Here is a 16,038-nt window from a genome sequence, read left to right as displayed (position 1 = left end):
TGAATCATGGTGCTCTGTCCTGAATAATCAGAAATAACGTTTAGAAGAAGAATTTAGCATCATAATTGTGAACTATCGTTTATTGGCACCCTGTAACAAATGGCACCCTGTGCCAAGAACCAGTTTACATACACTCTGTTGAATTTGATATATTATACAGTAAAGTACAGAATGGCCAGCATTTTTCATTTAATTAATCATCACGCATAATCATTATCTTTTGATGTATTACTTCGACACATCTCATCTCACATTGTATAAAAAAATATGTGAAAAAACAACTGTAACTTTGTTCTCAGTTTAAAAGGGCAGTATGTAATTGTCCGCCATATAAAGGTGTGTTGTTTCAATCTTTGTGACAAGGAGAGCAGCCCCCTGTTGGTGTCCCAGAAAACCCCAGTCCTGGTCCTGTTCATCTCTCTCCACACTCCACAAGTGGGTTGAGGGACAGAGGAGAGCAGGAAGGTAAAAAAAAGGATTTTGGAGAATCGGATCGCAATCAGCTTGAGGCTGCATCTGAGAACCTTCTCCAGCTCACTCCTCCTCCAGGTATCCACACACCACCCCCACATCCTCCTGGTGGGAGCAGTTGTGTTTTCCCACTTTGGCCCGCTTACAGTCCAACAGCGTCCTCTCCGTCCCCTCACACTCTACGTCGTCCAACAGGATGCGCACATCGCTACTTCCTTCACCTAGCTCCGCCCTCTTAGCCACGCGCAGCGCAAAGGGGTACCCCAGCTGGCGACACACCACTGTTGCCGCGCTGCTGGTGAACAGGTCATCACACACCGTCCCCCACTCCCCCCTTATGAAGATCTCCACCCGCCCCCTGTCCAGACGCTGGTCGGCATTGACCAGTCTCACCGAGCCCGCGCGTGACTTCCTGCGCCTGTGCCTGCCTCTGGGGGGTTTCGAACCCTGGCCCCGGCCCTTGTGGACCTGGTTGGGGCTGGAGTTGTCCATCTTGTCGCCCCGCGGCTTCAGGGGGTTGTCCTGGGCCTTGGGGAGGGTGACATTAGGCCTCAGGGTCTTGGAGGTGGACTTGGGGGCTGGGGTCCAGTAGGCTGGACGAGGAGTGGTCTGGAGCCTGGGGCGGGGGCTGGTCCGGGGTTGGGGGGTAGTCTGGGTATGTCCGGTGGTGTGTGGGGGGTTCAGAGGTCTCATAGTGGCCGAAGAGGGCCCCCTTCCTGTTGGGGTAAGCAGGGCTCGGGGCCTGGGGGTAGGGGTGAACCTTGAGGGGGCAGTTCTCCTACCTGGGGCAACGGTGATAGTGTTTGAGGGTGTGGTTCTCTTGTGAGGAGCTCTTGTGGTGGCGTAGCCCGGTCTGGGCGTCGTTGCCCCTCCAGGCTTCCTGAGTGTGCGGGAGGGGGTGAGGGGTCTAGCTGTGTGGCTGGTGCCTGGAGGTCTGTGGCTAGCTTTTGTTGGACGTGGATGTGGTGCTGTAGTAGTCTTCTTGGTGGTGGTGGTGGGGGCAGCGGTTGTCGTGGGCTTCTTGTTGATGACGAACTCTGCGAGAGGGAGCCGAGCGAGAAAGAAATTAACATTTAGAGCACTCAGACTGTGACTCATAGTAGCCTGAGAAGACACGAGGAGGACAGGTGCGTTTGTTTGTGGTGTTGGTGTCGCTTACCCTCCTTGGGGTGGAAGTGAATCAGCTTGCCCTTTATCTTGACTGGTGCTGGCTTGAAGCTGCACTTGCCAGGGGGAGCTCTCCTAGAGGAGGGAGACAATATGAGAGAGGCATGAGAACATATTTAGAAACGTGGTCTGACAGTGATGGCAGCAAAAAGTTGATGATTCAAACAAGATGATTAGGACGAGATGTCTGAAAAACTACAGAGAACTGATTATGCTATCCAAACGGATGCCCCAGGGTAGTCAGTTCCTACCTGGAGGGGTCCACTATCTTGTAGACGACTCCAGCCCTGGCAGTGGCACTAGGGGCCCCTGTGGCCAGGAAGTACAGTTCCCCTGTAACCCAGACAGGACAAGAAGAGAGAGAGGGCAAGATACAAGATCAGAACACGGCTGGTCAACTTTCAAACACAATCGGATTTTATTGATACACAGTTTATCATCAATAAAAAAATTATATTAATTCCTCAAGTTATTTTAAAATTTTCCCCCAAGTAGAAGTTTGGAAATGAAAATGTTCTGCCTTTTCAATTTCTGAATTGGTTGAATTGAGATTGAAAAGCCCAGAATCCAGGAGCAGAACCGATGTGTTCTACAGTGTACAAAAGGGCCACAGAGACCACAGAGAAAACCACAGAGAAATTCCCCCGTCTTTCTGAAACTCCTGAACTCCCAAGCAGAGGGTGTGAGTTACCAGCCTCGTCCTCAGCAAAGGAGATGATGTATTTGTAGTAACTGTTGATGAGTTTCGGGAAACTGCAGGTCCGGTCTCTGCCCATGCAGATCTCATTGTAGTTCCATTTCCCGGTGGTCTTGTTCTCTCTCAAGGACATCAGACGCCTGGACACACACGCACACAGGAAATGCAAGACAAAAAGTACACACACAGCCACATACAGGAGCACACAATACACACAGACAGGAAGCACACAGAAAGACAAAGGCACAGGTGCAAAATTAATAAGAAATCAACAGACACACACACACACACACAACATACAGCATTCATGTGCAATATGATGTAGCTACGCGAAACCATGTGTGAACATGGGACCATCCAAACACACACCCACTCATGAAATCCCCGAAGATATAGAGTCCGTTGAGGTTGGGCATCTGGCAGCCTCGGTAGATGTACCCTCCTGTCACAGACTTGCCAAGTTTGTGGGGGTAGGCGAAGATAGGTAGGATGTCGTCTGAGGACACAGTACACACATAGCACAAGTTTTGTAACATTTACTTTTTGACATTGAATTCATTGATGCATTTTACCTTTTGGATTCAAGGGGCTAACTTAATAGCAGTTAGTCAATCAGGTTAGTTAAAACTGGAGCAAAAACATTGCAGGAAGGCAGCTCTCCAGAAACACAGTTAGAGACCCTTTCTCCACAGCTTAACCCCAATACTGAAGGTCCTCCATTTTGCCAAGCATAGTCAAGTCAAGTTTATTTATAGAGCACTTTTAAAGACAACAACCGTTGACCAAAGTACTTTACAAGTCAGAGTAGCAAAAGCCATAAAACAACAAAATAAAAACAAAAAAGGTTTTGGGTGTTCTCAGTAAATTAAACATCAAGGTTGTCTCTGTTGTGTTCCCAGAGTTATCTCCATGCTCACCCAGGGAGGAGTTTCGGCAGAGTTTGTGGTCGTAGCACGAGAAACCCTCCTTGGCTCTCCAGCCGTAGTTACCCCCCTTCACAACCAGGTCCACCTCCTCAAACTTGTTCTGCCCCACGTCCCCGCAGAACAGCCGGCTGCGCCCGGTACCGCTCACCGGATCGCCGCGGTCGAAGGAGCAGCGCCACATGTTCCTCACGCCGTAAGCGTAGATCTCTGGCAGGGCGCCCCGCTCGCCGACGAAGGGGTTGTCTGACGGGATGCTGTAGGGGGCGCCGTCGTCGTTGTTGTCCACGTCGATGCGCAGCGCCTTCCCAAGGTGGGTGGACCTGGGGGAGGAGAGGGGGTGGAGGGGGGGATAGGGATTTGGGGAAGGGGTGGAGGTGGGGGGTGGAGGCAAAGGGTAGGGTTAGGGGCTGGAGGCAGGGGTGGGGGTATGGGGTGGAAGTGGGTGAGGGGGGGGGCGTTTGATCTCAGTCAACTCAAACCATCCCACCTCCCTTCTTTTACTTTTCCATCCCTCTCTTTTCTTTACTCCTACACATGTGAATACATGACTCCTCCTACACTCTCTCACCTTCCTACCCTCCTCCCTCCCCTCCCTTCCTCTCTCCCTCCTTTTTTCTCTCCATCTCTCCTACAAACACAACTATGTGTCTTGGGCCACAGTGCCTAGAGTAAATATTAGACTTGGCTGGAGGTGGGACCTTCACATCCCTGGCTTCTCTGGCAGCCTCGTCCTGCTGCTCCCTCTCTTTCCCTGTCCCCTACACCTTCCCCAGGGTGTCAACAAACTCTTCTCCTCTGAGGTCACAGACAGCAGACATCCACGTTAAGAACGAGCCTGTTACCTGTCAACACCTCTCAGGTACAAATCTCATATACAGTGTTTTGCTTGTGTGATCTACCTATAGAAAGCTCTAGACCCGTGGCTGTCATGGGGCCTCTAATGAGCTGAATGCAGAATCCTGGCTGTGGAAATGAATGAGGAGACCAGACCAGACCAGTACAAGCTGGCGATTCATCGAGCATGCCCTGGAGATATATGGACCTGGTACCTGGAATTAATTTACCGTAAGAAGGTTTGTCATTAAGTCTGTAAGGAGCATATGAATCATGAGCCTGGGCATGTGGTGTGTTTGGGAACGCTATCATCCAGCAGGACTGTTTAGGAGTGAACCCATGGGATGTCAGAATGGACTTGTTCTGCTGTCAGTCAATGTTACGAAGATCTTGGTTATAGCTAAGCAGGCTGAGAAGGTCCAGTTTCATTCAGGAGACCTGAATCTGAACACGGCCTGTCAAAGCTGTGTCTACTCGCTGTGCTCTGGTGTGTTTTGAAAAACAGTCGGCCATTGGTGTCACATGGTAGGAGAGTAGCGACCATGATGCGGGTGGAGACATTTCTCCATAAATATTGACTCCTGAAATACCCGAGTCGTGACTCTTTGGGCCCAGCCCAGCAGACTGGCCGGTGGGTTTGGGAGGTGGTGAGCAGTGCGGTCCACTGGGCCGCTCTCTCGACTCTTGTCCTTCAGAACTACAACCTTTTTTTCACTGCCCAGTTCATAAGAATAATCTCAAATAAAATACACAGGTCCAAGAAACAATTTGTATACGTTATTGTGACTCTTTAAGCTACAAAGAAGGTGTTTTGTTCTCTGTTAACACAAAAAACAAGTTCCACAATATTGACAGTCAGAGTGCACTACAGGTGATTTTCATCCTAAATATTTTGACCAGAGCTGTTCCTGCAGGGCCCCATGCCAGTGTGGAGGGGCCAGGCACTGCACACCATGCTCTGGGCTGCCAGGGTAAGGCTGGGGCTCCTTTTGTGCCAAGGCTAACACTGGGAGAGACTGTTGCATTTCCATCTCCACAAACACACAGACACACACACACACACAAGCACACGTACACACATTCAGCTGACTATCCAATGCTGACACTGAGGGGCTGTTTCATCTTTATCGCCACACACACACACACTCACATGCACACGCACACACGCCCTCACACACACACCTAGCTGAGGTCATTCATGGGCCCTACAGCATGAACACCTGTACCTTCTCAGTTACAACCGAGGGTCGAGGTAACTTCAGCACTTCCAATCCTTCTGAGCCTGCTTTTCTGCTGTCCTTTCTACATGCACCGTGTGTAGGTCGCTATGGATAAATGCATCTGGTAAATGTATAGAATGTGGCAAACACAACCACAACAATTCAACCCACAGTCACAATCAGTAGACTTCTCAACTCGCTGTTAGTCCTGCTGGAACAAGTGAAGGTCAGAGTTTGAGGGAGGTGAGTCAGAGTGTTTACAAACACAGGGGGAGTCGAAGAGTGCCCTCCAGACTCCCCAGCCTGTTTACAGGCCATGGAGCCACTCCTGGCGTAAACATGCATGTCACGCTACAACATGTGTTTGATGGGGCGTGTTGTGAGAAGGTCTTTCCATCTCATTAAACCTGAACTGTTGATGCTTCCTGACACACTCAGAATTGGATTTCTAATGTTGTTGCTGTATTATGGGTTTGATATGGGGGCCACCTGTCAGGTGGCCACCTGTCACCTGACTCTGGGAGTCAGGTGGCTGAGCGGTGAGGGAGTCGGGCAAGTAATCTGAAGGTTGCCAGTTCGATTCCTGGCTGTGCCAAATAACGTTGTGTCCTTGGGCAAGGCACTTCACCCTACTTGCCTCGGGGAGAATGTCCCTGTACTTACTGTAAGTCGCTCTGGATAAGAGCGTCTGCTAAATGACTAAATGTAAATGAAATGTAATATGTAATACAGCTGATAGAACAACTATTTGTCAATATTGTATCTTGTTGTTTTTTAGCTCTGGAACAGATGTGTCTGATAGTAGTATGCTATCTCTCTCCCCTCTCCTCGCTCTCTGATTCAACTGTAGGAATTTGTGGACTCTGGAATGCTAATATTAGAGTGGTTGGAATCTTTCTTCATACGAACTCCTCTTTCAAGTTTGATCGAAGGATTTTGAAAGTTTTAGAATGATAACACACACTACTATCTATCTTCCCAAGAGGGAGGTTTGGGGAAGTGTTAAAATAAGTGTTCATGGGATGGTTCACTGGGAGTAATGTAAATAAGCACCATCCCTTTGAATACATTTCAGCGGTTACCTACTGTTGAAGCGGTCACCTACTTGTTCTGGGAGTTTCCAAACTTGCCGAAGGGGTCTCCAGCCCTCCCCCCGTCCCCTATGAAGATGTAGAGGTAACCGTCATGGCCGAAGAGTAGCTGTCCTCCGTTGTGATTGGACGCTGGTTCCACCACCTCCAAAATGGTCCTGCAGAGAAACACAACCGTTGACTCAGCAGTTTGTCCCTCACTGACAGTGACTCAGCATTGCATGGCTCATTAACAACAACTGATGTGAGATGTTTACATGGGCATGTGTCTATATCTGACAGTATTAAGAAGTAAATCCCAGCCTTTGGCCAGGATGTCCTTTAAACTGTAAACATGTTGTCCCCATGATCTCCCCATGACCCATATACTACAGGTGTGTGTATATTCCGCTACTGTGACATCACAGTTTGAATATTGTGTAAGTGACACACATTTTTAGATGTTTATAAAGTGCCCCTATGTGTTTAATTTAATTTCATACTTCATTGTGTTTAAACCCTAACACCCAGGACTCGTGACGCGTGTGACCTCTGAGACTCGTGACGCGTGCGACCTCTGAGACTAGTGCCGGTGACCTGACCTCTCGGAGGAGTGGTCCAGCTGGTTCATGTCGTCGGGGTGCAGGGTGAACTCGCTGATGCGGATCCTCTCCTCCTTCTTCACGGAGACCGAGTAGTACACGTACACCTTCCCCACGGCGGTGAAGCGAGGATGCAGCGCCAGGCACAGGAACCCCCGCTCGTCCCCCGCCCACGGCGACGTCAGCACCGCCCGTGTCAGGTTCAAGAACGGCCGGTCGACCCGCGACCCGTTGGCCAGGTACGTCCACACGTAGCCCAGCTGCTCCGCCACGAAGAACCGGTGGGTGCCATCGTCCGCGTGCACCATGGCGACGGGGTTCCTCAGCCCGTTGGCCACTTCCTGCAGGCACAGCTCCAGGCAGCCCTCGGGGTCCTCGCGCACCGCGCCCAGGTTGGCGTTGAGCTGGGTGTTGGTCAGCACGTTGGGGTAGCAGTATTCGCGGTCGCGCAGCTCCAGGAAGGAGCAGAAGCGGGTCCTGTCCTCCTCCATGGCGGCCAAGGTGCTGGCGTTGAAGCTGTCGGTTAGGAGGCTGAGCGTGTAGCGGCACTGGTGCCAGTAGTCGGAGCAGTAGTCGCCACACAGGCCCGGAAGAACCCGCATGGGCGTGTTGGCGTCCTCCGCGTCGAACAGGTGGGCGGAGTACGGAGAACACTCCTAGCAGAACAGGAAGGGGCGGGGGTAGAGCGCAGGGTAGGCAAGAAAAGGGGATTCACGGTAAGAAATTTATCTAAAACAACTTTCGTATTTATCACATCTATTGATATTTGTAGCTATTAAAGGCCATCTTGGACTAATGTTGGACATTTTGGACTGTAAACTGGAACACGGAATTTCATGGTGAGAAATCTGTGTAGAAAATCGTCTATGTGTCTTCAAAAAGACTTTGTTGGTCACCATCTTGGACAGGTTTTTATTCTTTGAGTGAGCTCACTCTGAGTTTGAGAAAACGAGCCTCCAGCAAGTCCTCTCTTCTCTGCTCTAAGTAGATGATGATGGCCGTCAGTCCGGTCTATATACAGCAGACGGTCTAAATACAGGTCTCGAGACGTCCAGCATCTTCTGGAGTCAAAGCCACAGTCGCCACGCCCAACATGCTGGTAGACCACTGCTGCAGGCCTGCAGGAAGCAGACCACTGCTGCAGGCCTGCAGGAAGCAGACCACTGCTGCAGGCCTGCAGGAAGCAGACCACTGCTGCAGGCCTGCAGGAAGCAGCCACCGCCATCTTGACTGGCACCATGCTGTCTCCAGTCATGTGTCTGTTGTTCACCAGTCCGAGCTGGAATCAAAGAAAGACGGTGACATTCACTAAGGCTTCGTCCTTGGTGGTGTCAGACTCGGCTCTGGAAAGGAGACTAGTATCAAAGGACCCCAACATCACCAACACAGTGTGGTGGTTGGTCCAATGCCGGAATCTGGTGCTCACCATAATTATTGGGTGGATTACGTAATCCCAGCGCTACCGATGACGTCAATAGGAATGGTGTACTCTGAACGATGCATGGGCAAAGTCTACGTGGAGCTAGTTAAGATAACCATTGTAAGTGATTGTAAACACAGCTGTGAGGAAGGGAAGTGAGGGAATAAGTTAAGAAGTCAATCAGGAAGGGCCCTACTAACACCCTGTGTTTGGCAGGTTGAAGTAAATATCTCATTTGATTTACTGCCCAATAAATAAACAAACACTGCATGACACTGAGCAGAATAAATAAACCTCTTATCTGTGTCCCAAACCTGCTAATGGCCACAGGATGAGGGTGCAGGCCACCTGAAGTAAAACCAATCATTTGTTCGTTCAAATCCCAAAATAACTGCAGTTGGCTCCTGATGAGGGGTGCATTTGTTTTGTACTCCTGATCTAAACTGGTACATCCTACCAGGGAGCCATCCTCTCCTTTCAAGTCCATGACAACCAAATCCAGTCATCCTGGTCTCTTCACTTCCTCGGCTCAGGTCATGTGAATATAGACATCATACAATGGCTGCTTTGTTCTGGAAAGGTTCCACTGAGTTCTAAAGGTTTCACGTTGACTGTTGAGTTATATTGGGCTCCATTGCGTACTAAAAGAACCTGACAAAATACATGGATCTTCACAAAAAGATCATGTATCAGAGCATGATACATGAAAAAAAAAAGAAAAAAAAAAAGATGTCTCTTTTCCTAACTCTGTTGAAACTCCACCAGGGTTAGCTACAAAGCCCTGGTGGAGTGGTGGAGTCCACTGTCTCTCCTCTATCCACATACACCCACACCTCATTGCTCTACAGCGGCCCCATCTCAACTCATTCCCTATGACAGCCAGGGCTTTTGGGACGCCCACATCCTTGACAGATAGTGTGTTATGATGCAACAACTCTAGCTCCCAGTTTTGCCATGGGTTTAGCCAAATATAGCACATGCTATGATTAGAAAAGGATCCAAAAAGTTATTTTGTTGAACTTGGGTTGAAAGAAAAGAAAGAAAAGAACAAACCTGATATAACCTTTCATTGGTGAAACAGTCCTGACACCAGACCTGATTGGTGAAACAGTCCTGACACCAGACCTGATTGGTGAAACAGTCCTGCCCTGGCAGAAAATACTCACACACAGCATCTAGTACCTCTAATCCTGCTATTCCTACAGTAGTGCACAGCCAGATATACAGTAGCTTTTGTGGGCTCCCCAGTCAGACTGTAGTCAATCTCTGTGAGAGAGCTGCTGTGATTGGTCAGACTGTAGTCAGTCTGTGTGAGAGAGCTGCTGTGATAGGTCAGACTGTAGTCAGTCTGTGTGAGAGAGCTGCTGTGATAGGTCAGACTGTAGTCAGTCTGTGTGAGAGAGCTGTTGTGATTGGTCAGACTGTAGTCAGTCTGTGTGAGAGAGCTGCTGTGATAGGTCAGACTGTAGTCAGTCTGTGTGAGAGAGCTGTTGTGATTGGTCAGACTGTAGTCAGTCTGTGTGAGAGAGCTGTCGTGATAAATCAGACTGCAGTCAGGTCTGTGTGAGAGAGCTGCTGTGATTAGTCAGACTGTAGTCAGTCTGTGTGAGAGAGCTGCTGTGATAGGTCAGACTGTAGTCAGTCTGTGTGAGAGAGCTGCTGTGATTAGTCAGGACTGCCCCTGTTCCACGTGGCTTCTCCTCAGAGAGATGGCAGCCAGATGTGAGGTGTTTCAAAAGGCAGCGTTTTACGAGGAAACAGACTTGAGGCGGCACCACACCCACGCACGCACACACACACACACAGACAGACGTGCACACACACAAACACACACACAGGCGTCCACGCACACCCCCCACACACACACACACTCCCACACACACACACACACACACACCCTCACACACACACAGATATGAGCTGAGACACACAGATGAGTAGGACAGCCAGGGGTTAGGGCTGTGTGCAGGTCTTGGTTTGCTTCATGGGTTACTGAAATCCACAGACATACCCTCAAAGAAACCTCTCTGCTACGTCCACGAGAGTGCACGTATGGAGTGCACGTCAGCAGTGCACGTTCAGAGCGCACGTCTGCCACATCTCAGCACAGCCCCTCTCAGCTCCACGTTTCCAGACTCACTGCAGCAGCCTTCCGCAGCGCTAAGTCTCAGGGTCAGGCTAGAGTGTGGCTCACTTCACTGTTTATATCCACACTCAACTCTTCAACTCAACCCTTCAACTCCACCACGACCCCCACCCCTCACTTTCTCTCTCCCTCTCCCTTTCACCCCCCCCCCTCTCTCTCTCTCTCTCTCTCTCTCTCTCTGTTAATATCACTCTCTTTATATTTCTTTCTCTCCCCAGTCTCTCCCCCTTTATCTCTCTCTTTCTCCCCCCACTTTCTCCCTCTCTTTCGCTCTCTCTCTCTCTGTCTCTCTCTCTCACTATCTCCCCCCCCCTCTCCCTCTCTCACCCTCCAGTAGTAAAATGATATATCCTGTGTGGTGGTCAGGTAGGAAGTGAGTGTTTGGCTGGTCGGTGGACCCTCTGACAGATAACAAGCAGCCTCCTGTATCTCTGATAACTGACCCAACAGAGGGTCCATTCAGCAGGGTTTACCCAGGCTAAGTGGCCTGGGGCATGGGTGGGGGCCAGTCTCTCGGGGTCTCCCTGATGCTCAGCGCTGGATCCCCAGCCTCCTGCTCAGCTGGACCAGGAGGGGAGAACCTGGGAGAGAGGTTGGAGACCACAACCCACAGTCCTCCCTCTTACTTCACCAGATCCTCCCCTTTCTCTGCTCACTCTCTCAGTCTCTCTCTTCCTCCTTCCAACCCTCCCTCCCTGCTTCTCTCCCTTTCCCTCCCTCAATCTCTCCTTCCCTCCCTGTCACTCTCTTGGGACTGTCATCCTTATGACTTGGCCAGCAGCAAATTTCTCCAACAAAATCTCACAAATATTTCCATGCCTGAGTGTTGCTTGGTTAATAGCCAATGTTACTGTCTACATGTTGGACATGTAGACAGTCCCTGCGTTCAAGTCCCCATCTATGATTAGCTATGGGTAAAATCACTTCCTAAATTAACATATTGTTATAATAATTAGACAGTTTGGGGTGTGATGTCTGATACAAGTCCAGGTGATAGCCTGATCCCACAGTACTCTACCTGGCAGAGGATGCTGCGTATGTACTTCCCACAGCTAACGTAGCCTGCGTAATCAAAGTTGTCCATAATCTGGTAGAACCTCTGGGAGATCTCTTCATCCTTCTCCAAATCGCAGCATCCAAACTTGGCGTAGGCCTTGCAGAAGACCAGGGGCTCGCGTGGCTGGAAGGGGGGCTTGTAGTCCAGACACTGGGGGTGGGAGAGCCCCTGGTGGGCCAGAAGAAGCACCAGGAGGACCAGGCCAGGTAGCAGCAGACGCCCGCCCAGATCCCCCCTGCCCCGGGTCACTGGCATGGTGGTCCTCCCCTACAGCGCCACCTGGTGGTGGGATGGAGCGAGCCCCTCTGGGGGTCAGAGGTGGGACTGATCCAGGTTCTGCTCCTTCCGACCGCTCCTCTCGTTCCTCCTCCTCTTCCTTCCTGATCGCGTTCCTTCGCCTTTCTCCTTCCTCCTCCTGCACCTCCTCCTCCGGCCTCTTGCTCCTTCTTTTGCGCCTCCTTCTGCTCCTTCTTGCTGCTCCTCTTGTTACTCCTGCTCTCCCACGATACAGGTCCTAAGGGTTCAGCTCCTGCTGCTCCTCCTCTGTCTGACTGGCAGGGAGTCTCTTTGTGTGCTCAGGACATATGGTTGGTGGCACGCTGGGACATAAACCATGCGTACTTCAGAGAGAGGAGAAAGGGAGAGAGACCGAGAGGGATAGAGAGGTGGAGAAAGAGAGAGAGAGAGGGAGGAAGGACAGACAGAGAAGAGAAAGTGAGAGAGGAAGAGAGAGAGGAGAGAGGGAGGAGACAGAGTTATGATAGAGAAGTAGAGAGAGAGAGAGAGAGAGAGAGAGAGAGAGAGAGAGAGAGAGAGAGAGAGAGAGAGAGAGAGAGAGAGAGAGAGAGAGAGAGAGAGAGAGAGGGAGGCCAATAAAGAGAGAGAGGGATAGAAGTGAGATAGAAAGTGCACTAAACTCTTTCATACAGCTCCTCTGGCCACGCTGCAGCCTGCACTCGTATCCTATTCCGTCTCTGCTCCCTCCCCTAATGTTCCCTCTCTCTTTCTCCCTCTCTCTTTTTCAATCTCTCTCACTCTCTCCCAAACTCTCTCTCTCCCGGCGTCTCTCTCTCTCTTTTTCTCTCTCTCTCTCAATCTCTCTCTATTTCTCTCTCTCTCTCCAACACTCACAGGCACAAGCATTCCTTCCCATGGTGGTTTGTCTATATCACCCTGTTAGAGGGAGCTCCCCTCCCCCTCCCCAGGCCTCCACATTCCCCGTCTCTCCCCCCCTCACCTCCTACTCCCGCCCCAGACTGTGTGTGTGTGGTCAGATGGGCCAGAACGTGTGCTGGAACTTCAGAGAAATGGATGCACCACTCCCTCTAAGACTCCTATAGGAATATATGTCACTGTGTGCTAGATAGTTTACAGTAAGGTACTCGATAGAAGCCACAGTCACGTTAGAGTCTAATCCCATTGTGGCAAAACTTGAATTTCAGAAGAATTAAGCTAGAAACTTGTAAATCCGAGAAAATCACAATCAGGTGATTAGTCACACTAAGAGTTACTGTAAGAGTGAGCCAGCCCTGTTTAGCCTGTGGTTTTGACGGATGGTGTGTGTGTGTCTGGCGAGGGGGGATGTCTGTGTGTCTTGTGTTCCACAGGGTAGAAACAAAATACTGACGTCTGTCTTTCATTGCCTCTCCTTTCCTTTGTACACAAAGACAAACACATAAATACACAGACACACCATAAGGCTGGCTGGGAACTCCTGAATGTCTGGATGCTGTTCCAATGCTGTCCTCCTCTGCTTTTTCTTATCTCTTCGAACAACAGGTGGGTCTACTCAAATCTGTCCCTACACAACCTCCCATGCGGGAGTGTATTCACATACACAGAGTTCAGGAGCAATTCCAAAGAACTTATTACCATTAGAACATTACTTACTGTGTTGTGAAATGTACTGACAATCCTACCAGACAACTCTCTGTACAGAACGGAAGGTTCTTTTTCTGCGTGTGTTACTAAGAAAACCAACAGCAGCTTGGAGGGAAAGTCAAAGCCAACATATTTGCCTAGATTCTCCTCACGCTTGGGTGTCTGTGTCCCATATAGAGGTATCTCACTGCATGGTTAGTGATGAAGGAGGAGGAGACTGGAGTAAGTAAGACTGACAGTGACTCACTGCATGGTTAGTGATGAAGGAGGAGGAGACTGGAGTAAGTAAGACTGACAGTGACTCACTGCATGGTTAGTGATGAAGGAGGAGGAGACTGGAGTAAGTAAGACTGACAGTGACTCACTGCATGGTTAGTGATGAAGGAGGAGACTGGAGTAAGTAAGACTGACAGTGAGTCCGAGTGAGTGGGCCTTCTGGGAATCGCTGTTGCACCTCGGTGAAGCCAGATCTCTTAAACCCTTCAGTCTGAGACAGAATGAAGACACAGGCTGTGGCCGTGGCCTGGCCAAACCCATTCGAAAGGACAGAAGACTTCCACAGTGGAGTGTTAGAGAGAGCTTGGGATGTCGGAATGGTCTGTGATGGAACATTTGGAATCCTCTCTGGAGCTGGCCAGAAGTGGAGAAGTTGATCTCTTGTTTGGCACCTTGAAATGGACTATCAAAACCAATATGTACTGATGGTGTTTGCTACGTGTAAGAGAGGAATGAACTGTTGGTGAACAGAGATTTGATCAGAGCCTTTTTTGTCCAGACACTCTGAAAAGGGTTGAGGCTAGGAGACGTCAGATCCTTTTCTTCAAAATCAGATCGGAGCATTTACTTCACCCCAGAGAGAGAGAGAGAGAGAGTGACAGAGAAAGAGAGAGGCCTAGAGAGGGAAAGTAAGAGACGGAGGAACAGAGAGACTGTTCTAATCGTGAGAGAGATGAAGGGGTATCATTAAGTACGTATCACAGCTAATCTAGGAGTCCACTGGCAGAGCTAATTACCTCAGTGGAAATGAGAGAGTGTCTGAAGAGAGAAATCCCTCTCCACTTCTCAAAGCGTGACTTATGAACTCCACTTCTGAAGAGGATAAACCTTTACATTGGGTGATGATAAGGCATTCTCTGTCTGCAGTGAAGCATGTGGGATTAATGGCCTCTGCCTGCAGAATTCATCTTTTTTGAAAGGACAGAATCAAAAGCCAAGGTGGATCGAGGCCCATGTGGGTACACCCGTTCACATTCCCACAAAACCAGACAGACTCAGTCTTAAACATTCTGATCACTTTAATAAATGTCATATACTATGTCATGAACAATAACCATTATACAATACATTAAACATACATGGACTTCAAATTACTCTTGTAAAAAGATATTTGTTTTGTGTAGAAACTAAATTCTTTCAACCTTAAACCTCTTAAAACTTGGAAAACAATGTACATGGTTAATACAAAGTTATGCTACACAAAAATATTTCTCCTATGTTAGTGTTACTTTTTTAATAATCATGTACAAAAGTATGTTAAAATGCCGAAAGAATATCAGGAGAAGGATGGGCTAAACTTGATCAAATCTTCAGTGTCATCATGGCTAAACCACAACTGACAACATAGAGCTAAGTATCAGTGCCACTCAGATAAACAGCTTGCAGTGTCTTTGGCTAAGCAAAATATACAAATGAAGAGATTGAATAAATAAGAACCATGCAAACAGGCGATAACAATTGTGAGAAGAAAACCGTGGTATAAACAAAGTCATTATATGATACCATCAGTCTCTCCAGCTGTACTGTTAGAAGGGTTTTCCCAAAGCCTTGTGTATGCATTGGTCTGAAATGCAGAGCATGTGTCTCAAATGTGTTAACAGACTTCCTCTCATGCTCACATGGTCAACCTGTCTCTTATTCAACATCATGTCATTAAATCAGAGATATTTATCCCCAACACCTTTCATTGCATAGCAATTCTTCAATGGTCAATGTAGGCCTGTTGCATGCCCCTCAGTGTGTATGTGTGGGTGTGTGTGTGTGGGTGTTTGTGTGTGGAGTTTGTTTTGGTACATCTAGCCTGGGACATAAACGATACACAACCCTAATCTCGTAGTCAAAATGTTCACCTTGAGGGCCGATCCTCCATTCGATCCACAACCCCAATGATCATAACTACACTGACCTAAGCTCATGGCTTGACTAAAAACAAGAACAAAATCTGACCATGTTTAAAGATGCAGATTAGGGTTAGGGTAACCCCCTCAAAGTAAACACCTGTTGGCTTTGCACTACTCTTGCAGTGAGGTGACCGGGTGAATGTTACATAATCATAATGAACAATGCTTTGGTGTGTGAACTCCTGTTTACACCTTGCAGGCGTGCCTTTTCTTGCTGTCATGTCGCCCCCTGCAGGAAAGAAGCAGCAACCACAGCTGTGTTATGGATGCCATGTTTCCATGGCTTCAGAGTCTAATATCAGAGCTGTGAGTTCATTTATTTGAATCTGTGTATCAGTGGTTCAGTTTGAGTCATCTGGGGATGTTGTGT

General features: G+C 49.0%; 1 protein-coding gene across 2 annotated transcripts; it reads right to left on the bottom strand.

Moving 5' to 3' along the window:
* Nucleotides 1-58: 58 nt before the first annotated feature.
* si:ch211-136a13.1 (HHIP-like protein 1) lies at nucleotides 59-12,657 on the bottom strand. 2 transcript variants are annotated; one of them, XM_062473565.1, is made up of 9 exons: nucleotides 11,572-12,657; nucleotides 6,988-7,643; nucleotides 6,421-6,564; nucleotides 3,253-3,581; nucleotides 2,705-2,831; nucleotides 2,330-2,475; nucleotides 1,890-1,971; nucleotides 1,631-1,713; nucleotides 59-1,508 (listed from the first exon to the last, which is right to left on the bottom strand). In XM_062473565.1, exons 1-9 carry the CDS (start codon nucleotides 11,863-11,865, stop codon nucleotides 535-537), a joined length of 2,835 nt encoding a protein of 944 aa, XP_062329549.1. In that variant the 5' UTR covers nucleotides 11,866-12,657; the 3' UTR covers nucleotides 59-534. The 2 variants fall into 2 exon arrangements, with proteins under 2 accessions (XP_062329549.1, XP_062329550.1); XM_062473566.1 differs by lacking the exon at nucleotides 11,572-12,657 and adding an exon at nucleotides 11,027-11,493.
* Nucleotides 12,658-16,038: the final 3,381 nt, after the last annotated feature.

Source organism: Osmerus eperlanus, chromosome 11, assembly GCF_963692335.1.
Source record: "Osmerus eperlanus chromosome 11, fOsmEpe2.1, whole genome shotgun sequence".
NCBI lineage: Eukaryota > Metazoa > Chordata > Actinopteri > Osmeriformes > Osmeridae > Osmerus > Osmerus eperlanus.
Note: the sequence above shows the minus strand (reverse complement) of the source record. Positions and strands in the feature narration are given on the sequence as shown.

Coding starts and splice junctions, on each gene's coding strand:
- si:ch211-136a13.1 (XM_062473565.1), bottom strand. CDS start 11,865: ATGCCAGTGACCCGGGGCAGGGGGGATCTGGGCGGGCGTCTGCTGCTA. Junction 6,565..6,987: donor CTGGACCACTCCTCCGAGAG/GTCAGGTCACCG, acceptor GTTTCTCTGCAG/GACCATTTTGGAGGTGGTGG. Junction 2,476..2,704: donor TTCGGGGATTTCATGAGTGG/GTGTGTGTTTGG, acceptor GTGTGTGTCCAG/GCGTCTGATGTCCTTGAGAG.